This window comes from Artemia franciscana, unplaced genomic scaffold (assembly GCF_032884065.1).
Source record: "Artemia franciscana unplaced genomic scaffold, ASM3288406v1 PGA_scaffold_1180, whole genome shotgun sequence".
Classification (NCBI taxonomy): Eukaryota; Metazoa; Arthropoda; class Branchiopoda; order Anostraca; family Artemiidae; genus Artemia; species Artemia franciscana.
In genome coordinates this window covers 1130671-1152123 of record NW_027062618.1, presented here as the reverse complement: position 1 = coordinate 1152123, position 21453 = coordinate 1130671, and the positions used below count along the sequence as shown (strand labels likewise).

The 21453-nt window shown below is 34.9% G+C and overlaps 1 protein-coding gene across 1 annotated transcript; it reads right to left on the bottom strand.

Moving 5' to 3' along the window:
- Window positions 1–278: 278 nt before the first annotated feature.
- LOC136041254 (short-chain dehydrogenase/reductase family 16C member 6-like) lies at window positions 279–20797 on the bottom strand. The gene is made up of 6 exons (XM_065725866.1): window positions 20651–20797; window positions 17933–18043; window positions 12940–13101; window positions 8284–8366; window positions 5672–5788; window positions 279–453 (listed from the first exon to the last, which is right to left on the bottom strand). The coding sequence occupies exons 1-6, from the start codon at window positions 20795–20797 to the stop codon at window positions 357–359; spliced, it is 717 nt and encodes a 238-aa protein (XP_065581938.1). The 3' UTR covers window positions 279–356.
- Window positions 20798–21453: the final 656 nt, after the last annotated feature.

Genomic DNA, 21453 nt, shown 5'->3' with positions numbered 1-21453 from the left:
ACGACTGAAGCTGAGTCAAAATGAGCCATTTCTTTACCGATAAGTTTGAAAATGCAAAAGTTTTTTCACGAGAAGGAAATGAGAATTGAGCACCTGGGACCTCAATAACGTCAAAATAAACGACTAATACGACTTCGCAAAAACCAGGGGGTAAGTCACCTCCCCCTCACCCCCTTTTAGCCATCCCTGTTGGTCAGCTTTGCTTTTTTTACGGAAGTGATAGTCCGTTAGAAAGCACTATCTGAAAGACCCTTTCAAACAGTTCACACAGAAAGTAGTTACGAAGTAAAACCATATATGTTTAATAAGGTAACTAAATAATCTATTCCAAGAGATCACATAGGAATATAAAATGGCTAACTTCGTTTTTTTGTATACCCTTCAAAATCTTCCAAAAGAACAGCTCCTCCAAGCCCTTCAAACAATTTCATGAAAGCCTTGAAGGGAATGATCCTGAAAAGAAAGATGTTATATTACAACTAGAGCCTGTGTTACATGCGTCACTAGAAAGTGAGTTTTGTTTAGAACTTTTTCGAGTTGCCTTATTTTAAATATTGTAATGAGAGTTAAAGACACTTGAAAAATTTAAACATCAAACCTATCGATGGATTCGGTTAGACACACCGTGTGCCGAATATACGACGGATCTTTTGTGTTTAAGAGTAAGAAGCCTCAGGCATTAAGGTCCTTCCGTTTTCAAGGTTCTAGCCCATTGCTTCCGAAGAACTGACTCGGCCACGTAGAATCAGAAATGGACTTGGAAATGGAAATGGAAATGGACAAAGATCGAAGATGGGCCCTTTTAAGGCCAAAACAAATAATGGACAACAAGGATTTAACATACTAGAAGAAAACGGACGAACAATACTGAAAAAAATGTATATTGTTTCAAGCTTCCCTTATAGCGCTGAAGACGGGAGACCGAAACATTTATTTTATTCGTCCAGTATCTTCGTTGGCCTTAAAAAAGCTCATTCTCCGTTTCTATTTGTTTAATTTTGTTTTTGAGTCGAACCTCAAGTCCTAGACGGTATAATCCAGGCATCAAGGCCAAAAGTCAAGCTGACCCTAATCTTTAAGAGAACCCTAATCTGTTACAAATGTAATGTGGCTCTTTATGTCATTCTTTTGTTTCCTAGGGTCCTTTAGATATTAAGGTCCAATCAGTCATTTGGTCCTAGGGTTCATATTAAAGGATATTCACCAGGAACCTGCCATTTTTGGAAACAGGAGCTTCACCATAACTCTTTACGTTAGAAATTGTAGTACTTATTCTTAGATATTAACAATAAAAGAAATTAGGCGTGTTCTTCATGGACATGGTAACACGAGACAGAAAACGATCATCACTTACAATGTAGACTACCATGACTTTTAACAATTTCTCCGGGAACATATAAAAAGAGATATGGACACTTTACCAACCAAAAAGGGATAGCGACATAGAAAGACCTACAAATTACTTCAGTACAGGGTATTGTGTACGGATAATTTAGGTTTAGGCAATACAATTCATGTGAAGGAACGATAAAGAAAAATAAACAAAAAAAAAACGGAATAAAGATTTTAAGAAATAAAAATAATTGGGATTGCATCTTTCAGAACATGAGTTTTTTCTCTTGATTTATGAAGTCATGGGATATGTTAAGAGGGTAAGGAGGTTTTCGCTTTGGCAGACTGGCTGATAAGTAACCGTAATTGGCAGACAAGTGTCATAATGAGGGTTGACAATAGCAATTTACTAAAAATATTTGAAAGAAATGTAAATATTGAAAATAATTCTAGGAGGTAAGTTATTTTTTCTTAATTCATGCAGACACGAGGTATTTTCAGAGGGTAATGAGATTTTCGTATTGGCTGATAAGTAGCCCTACTTTGTAGACAAGTGCCATAATTAGGATCGCCAATAGTACTTTACCACCATTTTAAGAGATTTGTTTTTCTGTTGTTTTTTTTTTCCTGCAGGGGGAAAAAGCAACAAAAAACTAATAAAAAATAATAAGAATCGAAAATATATGAATGAAAGAAATACAAATATTTGAGAGAAATGTAAAGATCGAAAAAATATCTTTAAGAGGTAAGTCAAATTGTCTTAATTTATGCAGATATGAGATATTTCAAGAGGATAGCGAGATTTTCCTTTTGAGGGATATTTGACTAGGATTAGAAACCCTGCTGTGCAGCAGTGTCATGCTCAGGGTTGCCAACAGTAATTTATCTCCATTTTAGTGATTTGTTTCTCTATGTTTTTCTGCAGTGGAAAAAGACAACGAAAAACCATTAAAAAATTTAAAAAATTGGAATACAAAATTTGAAAGAAATGTGAATCTAAAAATATTCCAAAAGGTGAGTTATGTTTCCTTAAAATTGAAAGAAATAAATGATAATAAAATACACAAAATGGAAAACTACCCAATAAAGGAATATCACACACGAGACATGCTTGTCATGCATAAGTAAAGTATACTTGTACTATAAGCCCCAAAAAGCAACACACAAGGACCCTTGGGGAAACATAGTCCTTTTTCGTACCTTTGGGTTGCTCTAGTCACCCTTTAAGGGTACTTTTCGTCCACGGAACTCATCCATGGAGGCAGTTATACCTGTTACATGAAGAACTGCGTACACAGCTTTCCAATTCAGCATTCTGTATAAATAACTTATCATTATTAGTTTGTATGTATATATGAATTTTTTGAAGCGAAAGGCAAATTTTGTAATTTGCCTACTTGCAAAAAAAAAATTTCTTATAATGCTTTAATACAACTTGCAATTTTTTTTATTTTATATCCAATTCCTGTATTAGAATGGGTTCATTATAGTGACGAAATGGAACTGCAGGAGGATAGTGAAACATAAATATGATTTCAGAATAATAGTATTAAAACGTTCCACTTCCTAGAATCTCAAAATGGGTTTCTAGGTTTTTTTTTGTGAGATTCAGCTATCTTCACCGATTAGTTGGACTTCGTTGAACTGAATCTTAGGTGAACTTCGTTGATTTTTCACTTTTCTGTTAAAAATTTTAACTTTTTTTTATATTTTTTTCTACAACTCATACATAAAAAGGCAGAGAGGTTTAAAAATTATCTATTTATATTATAAATTGACGATCTATAATTCGATAAATATAGATAAATAGATATAAAATACATATATTTATATTATAATAGAAATTGTCTACGTTAACGTCGCAACTGCACAACAGAAGCTAAAAATTAACCTGACAAGAAATGGACTTAGAAAGCCTAAATCAACAATAAAACATTCCTAAGCATCATCATAGCCTTTGTATCTCCTGCCAAAAATAACATACAGATTTTTCATCTTTTCTAATTTAAAAAAAAGCCTTCACTCTGATTGGTCACTCTGACTGGTACAAACATATTGATCATTACTCTGATTGGTCAAACATAAATTTATGCTTGAAAGTTGAACTCTGCTTAACTCAGAAAATTTAAAATCGGATATATTATCAGTACCGCAACCACATGTGATTTTGATTTTATAATGCTGGCAGCAATAATTGCTTGTAGGACAGAAACCAGATAAAAAAGAAAGAAATAAACCATATCATTTCCCATTCAATACTCCTTCAAAATACAATAATCACTGGAATCATAACTGCCAAACTGTTACAAGTACCAGAATACAATGTTACTATAATGCGGCTCGGGTATAAAAAAAATCCCAAATATAACGTGAAGTTTGATCTGCTCTTTTTTTTAATTATATGCCTTTTCCTCTAAAGTCTCATTTTTCCAAATGTAACTACATGAGATCCAATTAATTAGTTTGTACAAGTGCTGATAAATGCTCCAATTGCATCAGTAAGAAGAGACATCAGTAAGAAGACAATCCATTTCCCAGAAGATTTGTCCGAGATTCATTAGGGGAAAGCGAAAACCTCACTGGGGAGACAAAAGTAATGTAAAAAGTCTTACAAGGCCTTTTGGAGGAAATATTATTTAGTTTTCCACGATGTAAGAAACATAAAGCTGTTGCTCCCTTTCGGCAAACAAGTTTAGACATTTTTTCGGACAAAAGTTTTTCAATATTTTTTATGTTTTGAATTACAAAACAAGTTTTTTCGACTGGAAGTAAAGAGCAATATTAAAACTCAGAACGACCAGAAATTTTTCCGTATATGAAGGGGTTGCTCCCCTCAGCAACACCTTGCTCTTCATGCTAAAGTTTTTAGCAGTATTAAAAATATTTCAATTCTAATTAAACGGCCCTTGTGTTTCAGGTGTCGTTCTGAAAAAAATGGGACCAACAGTTAAACTTTGGCGTAAAGAGCAAGGTATGGAGGAGATATTAAGGCATTGAGAGGTCTAGTTTGATCGGAAATTAAAGCAAGTGCTCTTCTTAAGTGGCCAAAAAGATTGGAGGACAGCTAGCCCCCCCCTCCAACAAAATTTTGATTGTTCAGCATAGTTGAAAGGTCCAATAACTTATATTTGGGGATAAAGTGACTCCCCAAAACCCCTGGGGAAACGGCTGTAAGTTACGAGATTTACCCGTTGTTTAGGTATAGTATTTGCTATTGGGAACTTTATCGACATTTCTTTTTAGGGTGAGGAAATTTTCGAGGGTGAGGAAATTTTCGAGGGTGAGGATTTTCCACGGGGGAGGGAATTTTCCAGGGGTAAGCTTTTCAGGGGAAATTTTACACTGGATGAACTTAACCATGATTCCTACACGAAATTTTTCTATTTGTGAAAGCATCTTTGCCGACTAAATTTAACATGTGAAAATACTCCGGCAGAATTTTCAGCAGAGTAAAAGCTGTTTGGAAAATTTTTCCCATGGAGGGGGGTGGGTTCACAGGAGAAATTCTCCATGTGGCAATTTTCCGCGGATGCAACTTTTCACGGGGGGTGGAGATTTCCGGAAAAAATTTTCCACAGAAGGTGGATTTTCCGACAAGGTTTGAAAAACGGTTAGGAATTTAAAGTCCTTTTCAAATGAAAGTATGCAAAGGAGAACTTTTCAAGTGAAATCGTCCGCGAGAAATTTTCCCGGAAGATGTTCATCGAAGATGGAATTGTCCGGAGGGATTTTCCAAAACAGGGGGTGGTATTTTACATGGGAGAACTTTACTCTGAGGAATTTTCTGTGGGGAGAGGGAATAATCCATCGAAAGGAGCTGGATTTCCCGACATTATTTGAAAAACGAGCTGGAACCAATTAAAAAAATAAGCTTTTTCAACTGAAAGTAGAAAGCAATATTAGAAATTAAGAGGGATATAAAATAAATTTTAAAATTGATATTAAAAAAAATATAATTTGGTTAAGAATCACCCAAAAATTCAGTAAAATTTACCCCCCCCCCCCCCCTCGAAAAATTTCTGCGTATAAGCCTGGGCTTGAAAGCGGGATTTTTGTCAGGCAAGTATTATATTAATTTGAATACTGAAGAACTAAGCACCTTTCGTAAATCTTGACTTCTATGAGCAGGAAAAAACCCAAAACTCCCATTTCACACCACTTTCCGATAGTAACGCCTTTCCAGGCCAAGCAACAGTTTTTACAGACTGGGATACAGTTTTTCACGGTTTCGGAACTTATTTGCAGTCTCAAAGTTTTCAAGTATACCTGAAATAGGTAGTAGCAAATACATTACAAATAAATCACACAAATGAGAAATAGTAGTAAATATATCACTTACGTTTTTAAGGCGGCTAGTACTGCGCATGATCCGGGAATGATGACCATCTCTTTGTTAGTTAAAATTCCGTTGATAGTCTCGGCAGCGACCTGCTCTGGTTCTAATATCGGTAGAATTCTAAAGAAAGGCATGGAAATTATATGATTTTTAAGTTAATAGCAACAATGTAACTTTAAAATTTAAACATTTGAATCCTAACCTTGTTTACTGTTTAACAAAACACTGTAGCCTACCCCTTTTACTGAAGGTCTGGGGCAGGGATGTCAATTGAGAAAATTCATTTCTGTAGGTCTCGATACAACAAGCAGATTACAATTTTTAGAAGTTAGCCGTAGCTATAGATGGTGCTGTTTGATCGTATTTCTGGAACACTGCCTTTTATCAGCAGATGGTCTATTGTCTTTGTCCTTTTCTAGGAAAGTTCATGTACAAGTCTATGTAGGTATACTGACGCTGAAGTGTAGCAACAGGTTTACGTAAGTTTGTGAAAATAGGGTCCCTATGTGATTAGGCAAAACAATTAGGTGTAGTTGGGGATGTAGAAATAAATTTAGTAGATGAACACATACAATTTTAATAAACAGTTCAGCAATTATGAAGTACGGGACTTATTTTACAAGAAAATCAATAATCTGGCGTCAGGAGCGGATGTTAATTTGGTCAATTATTGGAGCCCTTGTGACATAGCTTCCGCCCCTCCAAGATTTTACTCTAGATATCCCTATAAACGTTATTTATCGTATAAGAAAAATATTCGACTGCAACCGAAAATTTAATTAATCGTTATATCTTTTTTCTGTTTTTTTTTTCTAAAAAAATCGCATGAATAGTGAAAACCGCAGAAACTGAAGAAAAACCCCCTGAAAGCAAAACTCAATCACCGTTTTGATCAACATCCCCTCTAAAACCATGAAAAACCTAGCTAAATCATGAAAATACCAAACGTATATGATCATTTAACCTCTAAAGATTCAGTTCCTATCATATCCTAGACTAATTATAGAACCTTTTTTAGGGCCTGAAAAATTTAATAGAAGCGAAAAACTAAATAAATTGAGAGAAATAAAAGCTTTGAGATTTTCTTTTAAGCTGGCGAGGAATTTCTTAGGGATAGACTATCTTTCTTGCCCTATCTATATTCATAAAATGAAGATCTGCTTTTAGCCAACTATTTCTCAATTTTGAGGAAAGGTTTTTGGACTAAGAATGAAGGAGGGGTTTCTTTCTCCCCACTTTCGTATAATTAATATACAATTACAATTAAATAATTAATATATAATATATATTCGCGAATAATACATGGAAGTTGCATAGCTGATAATGATTGTGAGCAAAAGCAAACTAATAGGTACTGGCCCATATGATGACGGTAAACTGGAACATCGTTATGAATTTAAACAGAATCTTAGATGGCGTTGATTTTTTTGCGATCAGGTTAGCCTTAAGTTTTATTATGTCAAACTACACCATAGTCATATCTGTCAATAACAGGCTAAGATTGATGAATGACAGGCTTTAATTACGTCAATGTCAAACTTGTATTACAAAATTCGAAATTTAAAATTGTAAGAAATTTGTTTGAAAAGCTAGTGCCAAATAAATATTGTTTCAAACTCTTCTTTACTATCCTTCTTCTTTTTAAAGGGGATGGGGGCTCAAAATTGGAACACAGGTCACGCAGACTGTTTCTAAGCAACAATAAAACCTGCGGTTCCTCTCGTACTTCACAGCATTACTATAGCAACGGCATTGAACGCCTGTAGGGTAAAACAAACCTGTCTCGTGACTGTCTAAGCCCAGCTCACGTTCCCTGTAGGTGGGTGACACCATGTTTTTAGAGAATATTATATGTTTTTACGGGAGAGGAAGAGGCATAAAAAATTATTGTGATTATACAAAATAAAAATATTGAGACTTCAGGAGTTATTTCAAACTAGGTGCAGTCTTGGCGCGTTTTATGTATTTGTGGTGACAACTCATGCATTCTTGTACATTTTGTAATTCTGGGCGTTAATTTCTTTTTATAAGTGTAGGATTTAATTATCAGCAGGGGAAATCCCTGGTATCGCTGGTTATTTGGTTTGAAATAATAGTGTGACTCTGTAAGCTCATCAAGACTCACCCCAGCTCTAAATGGGTGCCTGGAGATATCTGAGGGGAAAACACGGAAAGCATCGGATGATTTTCCCCCGGACACGCATTGCGCTCCCTCAGCATGCAAAAAAGTTTTTCTTTTATTTAAAAAAAAAGTTTTTTTTTATTTTGAGCTTCGTTTTGTCTCAATCCTTTTGCTTCACTTGGTGCAGTCTTGGTGATTCTTAAAATTCTCGGTCACAATTCCTCAAATTCAGATGACATTTAAATAATCTTGTGTCATTCTTGGTTCCAAACTGTGGAATATCAGGTCCACAGAAAAGTGACAAATCCATTTTGTCACTTTCTTTTTGTCGCACTGACAACTACATTTTTGACAACGTCGGTGATATCATGCGTAATCTCGGCTCCTTTTTGTCCAATTTTGACCTTAAAGGGGTGCCATATTCATTGTTCTATAGGAATCTTGTAATTCAACTCTAAATTTGAAAAATAATAAGAGTAGAGCAAACACTTACTTGGAAGAAGCCCCTTCGAATAGAGGTGTCTTCACATAATAAGGACATACGACTGTAGTTTTTATATTATTCTTCCCAGCTACCTGTAAGAATATAAAGTGTACATACAAAAATATAAAACCTAAAAAAGAAAACTAGAAAGAAAAACAAAACTAAAATAAAATGAAATATGAAATGAAATAATTTAAAATGAAAAACGTTAGTTACTAATAGAGAAGCTTACTACAAAATAGAAGAGAAAAGAACTATGGAAATTAGTCTCTTGAGTTTTATTGCGGCCAATAATTACATTGTCTTCATCATGTTGTTTGCCAATAGTTTTCCAAGGCCCCCAGAAGAATCTTCTCAGAGGGGGGGGGGGGGAGATATTGGTAGAAAAACTTTTTTGTTTTACCATGAGTGGTGCATTTTTTTCAAATTGTTACACAAATTTCCACTAAATATTCATTTATTGTTTTCCAAAGGTTAGAAGATTCCCTGGCTCCCCCCTCCTTTTGGGAACCCGTCCAGCATTAAATAGGCTATACACTTCACTGTAAATAACCTATAATACTACCATTATGCCTTGCAAATAGCAAGTTAAGTCAAGTAGATGGCTCTGGCTAATATAGGGAATTAAAAAGATTTTCAATAGGTTTCATGAACTAATTTAAAAGGGACTCCATTAAGAAATGTATTTAGAAATATGGGTCAATACATAAAACATTCGAACTGACATGGGGACAAATTGTACACACGACTCGATTCCTTTTTATTCTCTTTATAAATATTAATTCCAAAAACTTTTTTTCACAAGACAAGTTTTTCAAAGAAAAGTAAAGAGCTTCATTAAGCAAAGAATAAGCAAAAAAAAAGTCAAATAATTTTCCAAGCGTAAAACTAACACAAATCAATATCAATAAATAAATGAAACTCAAAACGAACAGAAATTACAATAAATAGCAGAATCAAACTCAAAACGAGCAAAAATTAACATAAGTAGAAAACTTTTTCAATAATTTTTAATTTTGACACAAACAGTATTTTTGATTTAATTTTATTGTTTCTGAAGTTAACCTAAAAAATAAAACTCAATATCATTCCTAAAATATTCTATCTATGCTCTGTCACAACATGGAAAAACTTAAAATCTTTCTATTTATTTAAATTGTAAGTGCAAAAGTAGAGATAGTAGTATCCTCAAAAGTTTCAACTTAATACCTCCATTCATTCTCGATATATTACTGAGGTGTCTTATTGCCAACCATTTAATACAATGCCTTTTTATTTATTTTTAAAGAAAAATTTAGTTTTAAAGCATATCGAGCCAACTGCATGATTGTGGAGGGTTGACATGCCTAATATCCCTAAAGACATAATTGCTGTTCCGTTCTACTATGCTGATCATAATGGCTGTCTCAAAATTTTGATTGAATGCGTTTGCAAAATGAATGGGCTTGAGAGAACGGCTGCTAGTCCTCCAATCTCTTGCTATTCTTAAAAAAGGCAACAGACACTCGTGCTGTAATTTGAGTGCAAGCCGGAGGACCCCCCTTCGTATGTCTAGTAAATATATTTTAAACAAGTAAAAACAAAGTGAAAACATTTTAAATATGTTTTGTTTTCAATAAAGTACAAATTATGTTCTGTAAAAGTACAAATTAGAAAAGGACTGGGGCTTGTCAGCCCTACTCATGTTAATTTTTGCATGTTTGGAGTTTGACTCGGTTATTTGTTGTATGATTTAAATCAACAAAATACGTTAAAAAGTTTTAATGTTTTTAACTTTAATAAATTACAAATTATTAAAACTTTAAGGAATAAATATCAGTATATGTATACTAAACTGAAAATCCACAGCCATTTTTTTTAGTAAAGTGCAAATTATATTCCATTTTTGAAAAGATATGGGAGTTGTCAAAGACAGAATTTCCAGACCCTCTAACTATGCTGAACAAAATGGTTATCTCAAAATTGTGATTAAATGTGTTTTTGGAACTGATAGACGTGGAAAGGGGGGGGGGGTTCGTCCTCCGATCACTTTTGACTAATAAAAAGGGCACTATCCCTTTCCATATATATTCGAATGAGCTTTTTTTCGAAATTTCTACGACAACAAATGGCAATCTCAAAATTTCTATCAACATTTGAAGTTTCGGAGTTTTCCAAGTTTCTACAACATTTCCTTCGATACGAAGTGCCCAAATTATTATTATTGGTCCATACATTTTTATATAATCGGAATGCAATTTTTATAACAACATTTATATGAAATGTAAATTTTAAATTGTATTTGCTTTGTAAACATACAAAATACAAGTGAATTATTAGTTCATACATTTTTAAAAATTGTAAAACAATTTTTACAATAACAGTTTTGTAATAACATAAATTATAAATTTTATTTACTTTGTAAATATACAAAATACAAGTGAATTAGTAGTCCATACATTTTAATAAATTATACTGTAAATTTTTATAACAACATTTTTGTAAAATAAAAATGACAAATTGTATTTACTTTGTAAATATACAAAATACAAGTGAAATATTAGCCCATATATTTTTATAAAGTGTAAAGCAATTTTTACAATAACATTTTTTGTAAAATATAAATTATAAGTTGTATTTACTTTGTAAATATACAAAATAAAAGTGAATTAGTAGACCATACATTTTTATAAATTGTAATGTAAATTTTTATAATGATATTTTTCTAAAATATAAATTACAAATTGTATTTACTTTGTAAATATACAAAATTCAACTAAATTATTTTCAAAATAATATACATATTGACCACACGGTTAAAGTAGGCCTACACCAACGACTGTCCACGTAAATATATGCTTAATTTTATCGCAAGTCTCACATAATTTGATTTATTCTAGTTTCCTTGGCTTTTTATCTGAAATCCATATTTGATCTCAAATTGTACGTCAATAAAAAGATTATCAATAGATAACAAATAAAAGATAAAGACTTAATTCAACATTGCTTATCATAAACTAATAAATACACAGAAAATATTCCCACTCAAAACTAGCATAAACAAGAAATTTCTCTATTTTGCTTAAATACAAGAGAACAGCTAGAAAAATTGTATGCAAAAGTAGTAACAAGAAGCTAAAAAATTTTAAAATAATAATTTCGCTTTGATAGCCGGATATCACGTTGCGTGATAAAAAAAAAAAGAAAAATGGAAGCCATGCCTTGATGCGAGACCAAATTTCGGGTCGATTTTGTTTCGTTGAAAAAAATCGTTTTTCGGGTGAAAAATTGTTCTTAAAATAAACAAAAGCTTCTTGTTTCTGCGTTGTAAATGTATTTTGACATTCTTTTTTTTTCATTCATAATCGGAAAAGCCTTTGTAACCTAGGAAGAATTCAAGGAATTTGCCTTTCATCAGTTAGAATTAACAAAGTAACGTCCCTGGCCGTTTTGCTTGACAAAATCTCACCCTTAACGTATGGTCAGACGACGCGTTTTCCAACAAGGAAATAGCCGTGCTTTTTGAATTCGAACATATTTTAGGTCAGTTTTTAAAATAGGATTCGTGTCTAGATTAATACTAATTTTGAAATTTTTTAAGGCTGACTTATAAGTTTGAGATATTTTCCCAGTATGTTAAAAATTAGAAATGAAACATTCGTAGAATTACTAGCTCACTTAAGATACTCCTTGATAGCTTGGCCTAGCAAATTGCTTTTATTGAGTGTCCATGTTTTAGGAATTTGTTTTAGGAATGTTTTAGGAATAAATCCGCCGCCTTTTCTGTGAAAAAGCAAGCCTATCTTCTATACATATACGTTTTCAAGACGCTGGAAGAAAACACAACGTCCCTCTAGCTCTTTACATTATCGTGTTACCGTTGCTATTATTAATTGAATCAGAGAAAAAAAGAACCGGCCTTTAAATGATGGTTAAGACCTTAAAACCTTTTGACAAGCATCGAGGACACATTCCCTCGCCAGCTATCCACCCACTGTATCTAGATTACACACTCAGTCCAGATAAAATCCACCCAAACGTTGGGAGGTTAAACTCTCCCCACCCTCTGTCTAGATACGAAGGACCTCACATGAATTATTTAAATGTCCAGACCTAAAAATGCACTTTTCAGGGCACTTCGCCCCCCCCCCAAAAAAAAACTCACAGATCTCTATCTTGATAGTTATGAAATATATTTATGAATATTAATATTGCTACACGTAAACTACGAAAAAAGTAAATGCAGGAACAATCAAATTTGTAGCCATTTGTACGGCGCTTAAAATGTCAAATTAGAACATTAGACTAAGGCCCATTCACACCGAAGTTTAACTAGTGCCATAAGTTACATAACGCTGATTTTAGCTAAAATCAGAAATTCGTCTTCGTCTTCAGGTTTAGATTATTATGGAGATACTTTCGCTTAATCTCGTCACCGGAATCAAGCTCCGAGACCTGCGGGTTGCTTTAGCTGGTTTGACCTCCCTCGAACCAGCAGAGATAAATTTCACAGTGCCATACTGGACCTCAGTTCTTAAACATCTTTTAAATATTTTATTATTATCATTTTTATGCACCGTGACTTATTACAGGTACATTAAATATTTAATATCTTCCTGGGAATTTGATTCTGACGATAAAATTATGCAAAAGCGTCTCCATATTGCTCCGAAGAAAATTAAATACCTTTAGTTCAATTCTTAGAGACTCATCAAATCCGACAGCAGCAAATTTGGAGGCACAGTAATCGACTAATTTATTACATCCACTTAACCCAGCAAGGCTTGCAACGGTGACAATATGTCCTTTGTCGTTTATTAGCATGTCTGGCAAGAAGGCCTTCACTGTCTGTAAACATACAAATATTAGAAGACTCTACTCATTAAACATGCATACACAGAGGATAGTAAAAATTCCTACGAGAAGGAGTTAAGGCATGAAACAAGGGGAGGAGAGGGGGCATTTGGATGCATATTAATCGGCACAGTAATCGACTAATTCGAGAATACGAGAATTTATCAAATATACGAGAAAGGTTTAAGGCAAGGAACAGGGGGAGGAGAGGGGGTGGTCAAAAATGTAATCTATTGTACCAATCTTCTTTAGCTATTAAACAACCGAAAGGTGCAAGTTTTATATTATTTGCTAATCATCGAAAGGGCAACAAATCACTTTAGCAACAATCTTAAATGATTTGTACCTTTTTTCTGTTTTGCTATTCCATTTTTCAGTCATTTTATTTTGGAAACAGTGATTTCAGTGTCTGGTTTACGTGCTGGTAGTCAATTCAAACTCAAACACACGTGATGACCACAAGGCTAAAGAATGGTTCAGATATGAACTTCCAATTGATGACTGAATTTCTATAGGACACCGGTTTACATATAATTCCCCCTTTGATATATGTCCCCCTTCAAAGAACAGCTAGCTAGGAAATTATTTATCCAGCTAACTAGGAAATTATTTATCTGTGTAAATTAAGGGGTTTTCTCATCTAGATTATTTGAACAGTACATATTATCGCATCCACATTTTAAATTACGAGGTTAAAACAGCTTTCATAAGAGTATAGTATAGTATATACAGTATAGTAGTATATATACAGTATACAGTATAGTAGTATGTATACAGTATACATTATAGTAGTATATATACAGTATAGTATAGTATATAGTATAGTATAGTATGGTATATTATATAGTATAGTACATTCACATAAACACATTTCTTTTATAAATTCTGCTAATTTAAATTATTTTTAATATTATCTCATAAGCTGACTATTTTTCTGATCGATCTTAACACATTTGTTTTGCTTTTTTTTCCAATGTGTTTATTTTTAAATTTGACTTTGAAGTATGAATCTGGCCCACCTGGGCTTGTGGCGGCCATTTTTGGAAATAGATCTTATGATATTTTGCACGTTTAATTAATAGAAATGCGGATCACTGTTGTGGGTATTGCACCTTTTGTTTGATGAATTAATTTACCATCTTCTCCTCTAAAAACGAAGATCCTAACAGATTTACAGCTGAGCTATACTAGCTGGTGCAGGTCAAGAATTTGCCCTTGATATTCAGGTCCCATACTGCCCCTATCCACGCACTAGAATCAGCAAAATAAGCCTCCTTCTCCTCCACAATAACAAAGATCCTGATGGATTTATAGCTGAGCCAAACTACCTGGTACCAGTCAAACGTTTTCCCTTGATATTCTGGTCCCAAATCACTCTTATCCATATATTACAGCCAGCAATATTTACATCATCCTCCACAAAAACAAAGATCCTAATAGATTTAAAGCTGGGCCACACTACCTGATGCCAGTCAAACATTTTACTTTTGATATTCAGGCCCTACATCACTCTAGTCCGCACAATACAGCCAGCAATATTTACCTCCTTCTCCTCCACAATTCCGCCTGTACAGAAGTGCAGCCAGTCCTAAGCCTGGAAGAAGGAGGAGGATTAGGCACAGGATTTGCATCCCTCTCCTCTCAAAACCAATCAGCAATTGCAACATCGACGAAGAATAAACCCCCTCAGATAACGTCAACAAGGAATCGCCCCCGGACTGAATTTATGGACACGAAACGGCCTCTTAGATTTGGTATTTGGAACGTAAGGAAAATGTGACAGATCACCAAAACCGAGAAGGTCCTGCAAGAAGTAGCTGCCTATAATCTTGACATAGTAGCACTGTCAGAAGTGAGATGGACCGGGCAAAGAAACGCGTGATAATGGCCAAACAATAATCTACAATGGACCCGAATAGAAAACGAGAAGCAGGAGTAGCAATGTTAATATCCCGATAGGCAGCGAAATCCCTTATCAGCTGAACTCCTGTCAATGAAAGAGTAATGCTTGCGAGTTTCTAAGAAAACGACATTAGAGTGACTGTAGTTGCCTGTTACGCACCGATGAATGATGCTGAAGAGGTGGCTAAAGAGCGTTTCTATGACACTCTTAACTCAGTTTCCAAGGATACATGACATGATTATATTTGCCACAGACTTCAACGCAAAACTAAGCAACGATAGAGACTACTGCCCAGAAGAACTTAGTCCACACGGTCTTGGCGACCGAAATGAAAATGGAGCCGTACTTATAGAAGTCGCTTCCACAAATAATCTCCTAATTGGTGGAACACAGCTCCGTCACAAGAATATCCACATGTGCGCTTGGACCTCCCCTGACGGCAAAACAAGAAATCAGATCGACCAGTTTCTTATAAAAAGGAAATGGCGATCAAATCTCCAAGCCCTAAAGACACTCAGAGAAGCTGACCTGGCTCAAACCAAAGTCTCTGTATCGCTAAGATTGTGCTGAAACTAAAGATCCCAAAAAAGGAGACAGATCCCTTGATACTCCTATATGACTCTGATAAGCCTGCTGAACCAGAAGTCAGGAGGAAGTTCTTTTTGAGTCTCCACAACAGGTTTGAGGCTCTTAGAAATCTTGGTGAAGGAGAGGGAGACGTGCACACTATATGGAGTGACACCAGCAGCACTTTCAATGATGTTGTAAAGGATGTAATTGTACATAAAAAGAGACACAAAGACTGGTGAATCTCTGATAAAACTTGGAATTTGATCCATGAAAGAAAAACTCTAAAAAACATTAAATCTCAGCAGGGTTCCAGAACGATGCAGTGATGAAGCTGCAGGCGTATATGAATAAGAACAAGGCAGTGAAAGTTTAAAAGGCAGCAAAAAAAGGAAATTCCAAGACGGTCTATAGGATTACTAGCGAGACGATCGACAAGTGGCAAAAAAAACTAATGGTCCTCTCAAGGACAAAAACGGAAGAAAAGTCACAGAAGAGAAAGAGAGGAACGAAGTCTGGGCCTTTCGAAAGTGTCTGAAACCCTCCAGAACCGATCAATCCCCTCAATATATCGGAGACTCCTTTGTTTATTCTTGAAATCAACACCGATCCTCCTATAGAAACTGAGATATTTTCAGCATCAAAGACGCTGAAGAACGGAAGAGCTCCAGAGATCGGTAGAGTTTTCGCTGAAATATTAAAAATGTCGACTAGATCCTGAGCCAACCTGGAGTCTGCTGTTCAGTACGATATGGATTTCCAAGGTTATCCCCAAAGAGTGGATACGGAGTACCCTTGTGAAACTGTTCAAAAAATATGATGTCATGCTATGCGACAACAGGAGAGGAATCAGTTTCCTCTCTGTTCCAGGAAAGCTTCTTGCCTTCATAATTCTGCACCGTATGATCCGACAGGCATTTAAAGACGAACAACACGGTTTCCGCCAAAACCAAAAACCACTCCTTTGGCTTCGAGAAAGCATTCGACTCTGTCCATCAAGACACATTCTGGAAAATCCGCAAGTACTACAGTGTCCCTGACAAACTCGTAAGGCTAATTATGGCCCTCTAGGAAAGCACGAAGTGTTGTGTACAGATGAGTGAAGGCCAATAGAGATATTTCAAGATCATCTCTGGAATAAAGCAAGGATTTGTCCCCTTTTCTCTTCATACTGGTGATAAATTACATCCTCCACGGATGCACAAATTACGGAATTCAAATAAGAAGCGAAAAGAGGATTGCAGATATAGACTTCGCAGACGATATTAGCCTCCTCGAATTAGACAAGCAGAAACTCCAACAGTTCTTGGACGTTCTGAAAGAAAATGCACTATGGTTTGGCCTCAAGATAAATGCTTCAAAAACTAAAAGTATGGTTGTCACGGGATATTCCTAGACATAAAGAGCGGCAAAGAAGAGTTAGAACAGGTTGTTCGGTTTAAATATCTGGGACGCACGGCAAAGAACACAGGGGCAATAGACAGACAGGGATCCATTCTCGTATCAAACAGCCAGAAGCTCGTTTAACAGGCTTATACAGATTTTGCTCTCACAGAAGTTCTCAAACCGGCTAAAACTTCGAGTCTTTAACGGTAGTGTCCTCCCACTTATGATGTATGGGAGTGAATGCCAGAAGTTGAATCAGCAGTAAGGGAAGAGAGTCCATGTCTTTGAAAAAACTTGTTTGCGAAGAATCCTCAACATAGTCTGGACACAACACGTCTCGAACCAGACAATACACCGAATTACTGAGGAACCTCTAGCCATCGACATGATCATGACCCGAAGATGGAAATACTTGGGACATGTAGTACGAATGAAACACGACCGAACACCAAAGTCCATCTTCCAATGGCAACCAACGGCAACGCGGCAAAGGAGGAAACCAAAGAACACACTACGCCGAACATTCCAGAGGAAACTTCTCAACGCGAATACGTACATACAAACCCATTTGGTAAATGTTTTAGAAGTAGCCCATTTGAGGGACCACTAGCGTCTCTTCGTTGATCCCCTGGGTGCCTCCGGAGGCAAAGGAGGATATAAGGTCTAAGGTAAGGCCTCCTCCATTAAAACAAAGATCCTAATAGATAAATAGCTCGGTCACACTACCTGGTGCGAGTCAAACTTTTGACCTTGATACTCTGGTCCCAAACCACCCTTATCCCTGCATAAGGCCAGCCAGCAATATTCACCTCATCCTTCACAAAAACGAAGATCCTAATAGATTTATAGCTGGGTCACACTACCTGGTACCAGTCAAACACTTCCCTCGTGATATTCAGGCCCCAGACCACCCTTATCCGCGCTATACGGCCAGTTATATTTACCAAGAGGTATCATAAAGAAACTTACCCAAAAATGGGCTAGAACGTTGACATCAAATGTTCTCTGAATAAGGTTATCAGGAGAATCAAGAAGAGGTTTCCCAGTTACGATACCAGCATTGTTTACAAGAATAGTCACCTACAAGTAAATAAAAGGAATTAAGACTAAAACACAACTAATGAGACTACACGATTTTTCGTGTGCTAATAACAGTGGCTTTTCTGGTCTCTCTTGCAGCCGGGCAAAATATTGATTTGCCCCCCCCCCTGTCTCTCTAAAAATTTCAGCACAAATTTTAGCAAAACCTTAACATTAACACAATTATTTTCGACTTATTAATTAATAAATAATTTGTTTTTAATTTGTTGTTTAAATTATTTTAATTATTATTATTTATTTCTTAATTTTTAAATTATTCTTATTTTATTAATTTGTCAATTATTTTCATTTCTTAAATGCACCCTATAGTGTATTTTAACAAAAATAAAATTTCAAAAATTACATAATGATTACAATCATTAGATTATTTATTTGAAACTTTGCAACCCTTAAATTTCTGTGCCCGGGTTAAGTGCCCCCTCTGTCGCTCTCCCTAAGCCGCTTCTGACTAATAACTGACCTAAAAAAGGTGTATACCAGTAAAACATCAAAAGATAATTCAATTTTTTTCTTCCAAATTCCCTTAGGCCTACTAAGTCACAGTAACAATAGCCGAACACCCAGTCGTAAGCGGATCACAGGTTAATTTTTAATAGCAAATATTCAAAAGCAAAATAACAGCAAACAGCAATATTTTGAGCAAAAAATATACTAAACAATAGCGAAAATAACGAAAAAAGGAGGAAGTTTCGTCCTCCTTAGCATATAAACTCGCTTGTATGCAAATTTAAATTATTGTCGTGTCTTGTCATCCAGTGCAGTAGCATGAATAATTTTACTAGAGACTGCACTGGCTACACATGTCAAGATGAGAAAAAGATGTGAGTTAAAAAGAAAACGAATATAGTCCAAGCCAGTAAATACAAAAAAAGTGCAAATATTCCGGCCGAGATCTCCGTTCAGACGTCCTCAGTGCAAAATTAAAATAAGCCTTAAAGAAAATCAGTAAAATAAATAAAAACCACCCGTAAAAAAGCACTAAGATAAATGAGACCCTTTCCACTTAATGGTCAAAGGGTTACCGTACTGAATAAATGACCAGATCTTGAATGACAATTCAAGGTGGTAAATCTGAGTTTATTTTATTTTACACTTTTTAAAGCAAGTCGCTCACTAGGTCTGATACCTTCTGACATTTTATTAGATGGCGAAACGTTATAATGTAAAAGAGAAAAATCTGGGTAGTTACGTTTTATAGCGACAACACCCGAGAGGTGAAGTTATGGTGATCCTAATCAAATATACCAAAACATGATGAAGATATAACATTTTAGTAACAAAATTCTGAAAATTACAACAAAGAATTATGGAAAGCAGCCCCCCAGAACGCATTATATCAAAAACCTACCCAACTCTAAAACAGAAATTAAATAAAAAAAAACAAGTTTTTTTTTTAACTGAAAGCAAGGAGCGACATTAAAATTTAAAACGAACAGAAATTACACTGTATATGAAAGGGGCTGCTTCCTCCTCAACGCCCCACTCTTTACGCTAAAGTTTGACTCTTTCTCTCAACTCTACTTTTAAAACAGTAAAAAACTTTAGAGTAAAGAGCGGGGCATTGATGAGGAAGCAGCCCCTTTCATATACGGAGTAATTTCTGTTCGTTTTAAGTTTTAATATCGCTCCTTACTTTCAGTTAAAAAAAAATTGTTTTTTTTTTATATTTAATTTCTGAACGTCATTCTCAATATTTAATTAAAATGCAATTCGTTTGATGTAGCTATTGGTATTAAAATTCCGTTTGTTTAGAGTTTTGGTTACTATTGAGCCGAATCGCTCCTTACTACAGTTCGTTACCACGAACTGTTTGATAAGATTGTTCGAGCTTGCTCTTCAGCCCTGTTAACATTGGTTTGCATTAACAGATTGTGTTTGATGGTACTAGAATCAATACACATTAAACAATTTTTATTTGAAGCTATACAGGCGTGTGCGTAGTTTTTTTTCTTTTCAAGGAGGCCCAATAATAAAAAAAAATTCGGTGTGAGGGGGTAAGAATATACGATAATTTGAATAAAAAATTGCCTTAAAATACAAGAATTTATAGGATTTCTGGGAGTGGGCCTCGAACCCCTTCGCGCACAAGTCCCTGAAGCCACGGTTTTACTTTGCTAAAAAGATTGATTAAATGCTCATATTTGTTTTGTTACTTTGGCTTCTCAGTTGAAACGGTTAGAGTAGAAATTCAGAATGGAAATCAATATGACTTTAAAAGAGTAATTGATTGTATTGAGTTTCTAAGGTTTCTCAAGAGTTTGTTCAGGATACGTTTCAGCTTGTGTAATTTTTCCTTGGCTTTCATTCCGTTTGATTTCAATTTTTTGGTCTAACAAAATGATTTCTAATGTTTTTCTTATTTTGATTATTGTGTTTTGAATATTTTCAAAAAAGTATATTTTTTAGCAATCTAATAATGCTAATTTTTCATATAAAATATTATTAGTTTTTTTATGTTATAATATTTTCTACATTTTGATGATTACTAGAATTTTTTTTGGTTTGTTTTGCCTAATATTTTCTGGGCTTTGTGTTTTTTTTTTTTGTACTGCCACGTCAAAAGCTTCCAATATGCTTTTTTTTTACTTGGCCTGCCGCTGATGTGGGATTTGTTTGGCTCTTTTTCTGGGCTTTGTTGCATTTGACAAATTCAAACGAAATCGCAATAATTTCGACCAAATGCGGTGGACCGCCTTTGGACCATTTGGGCACGTTTTCAAGGCGGTCGCGCATTATTTTTCAAATTTGTGCATTGTGCTGACTTTTTTGTGGTTCTGATCTCTGGTCACTGTTATATGGTGATCATTGCTTTTAATGTCAACAATGGCACTCCTATATGCCCGTGTCATAATTAAACTATCAAATACATATTGAAGATAAGTTATTGGTAGCACCGGACGCAATTTTTGTTCAGTGCAAAGATGCAATTCCTAGCTAGATGGTACATAGATTAAGTTCGCTCCTTTCTTCATTTTTGTGTTTCTAGTTATACTTGATTTTTATATACTATTTAATAAGGCTTTGCTTACCTATTAGTTAATTTTTTATTTTTTTTTAACTATTATAAGTTAATTTTTGTCAACTTACAAACATATAAAAAGAAGCAGAGCCGAGATAAAGAAAAAGAACAAATGAAAAATTTGAAAAAAAAAGAATGCAAAACAAAAAATTGGTCTGAACAGCACTGGTAAATAATTCTCAAAGACAGAAAATTTTTTCGCGTTAAACATATTGAACTCCACATTATTCAAACCATTGAAAGTGAGTAGCATGGCTATATGCAGTCTCATTCTAAGTTCATTAGCATGATCGGTTACTATCTATGTAACAGGCCTCAGAAGAACCTCATTAGCATAACTGTATTAACACAAAAGTAGAGCATCTACTAG

What these genes read in the sequence shown, in the direction of transcription:
- LOC136041254 (XM_065725866.1), bottom strand. Translation starts at nt 20,797, where the DNA reads ATGCGCGACCGCCTTGAAAACGTGCCCAAATGGTCCAAAGGCGGTCCA. An exon ending in CCACATCAGCGGCAGGCCAA is followed by an intron (nt 18,044 to 20,650) that starts GTAAAAAAAAAG and finishes ATTTACTTGTAG; the next exon opens with GTGACTATTCTTGTAAACAA. An exon ending in CTCTAAGAATTGAACTAAAG is followed by an intron (nt 8,367 to 12,939) that starts GTATTTAATTTT and finishes ATATTCTTACAG; the next exon opens with GTAGCTGGGAAGAATAATAT.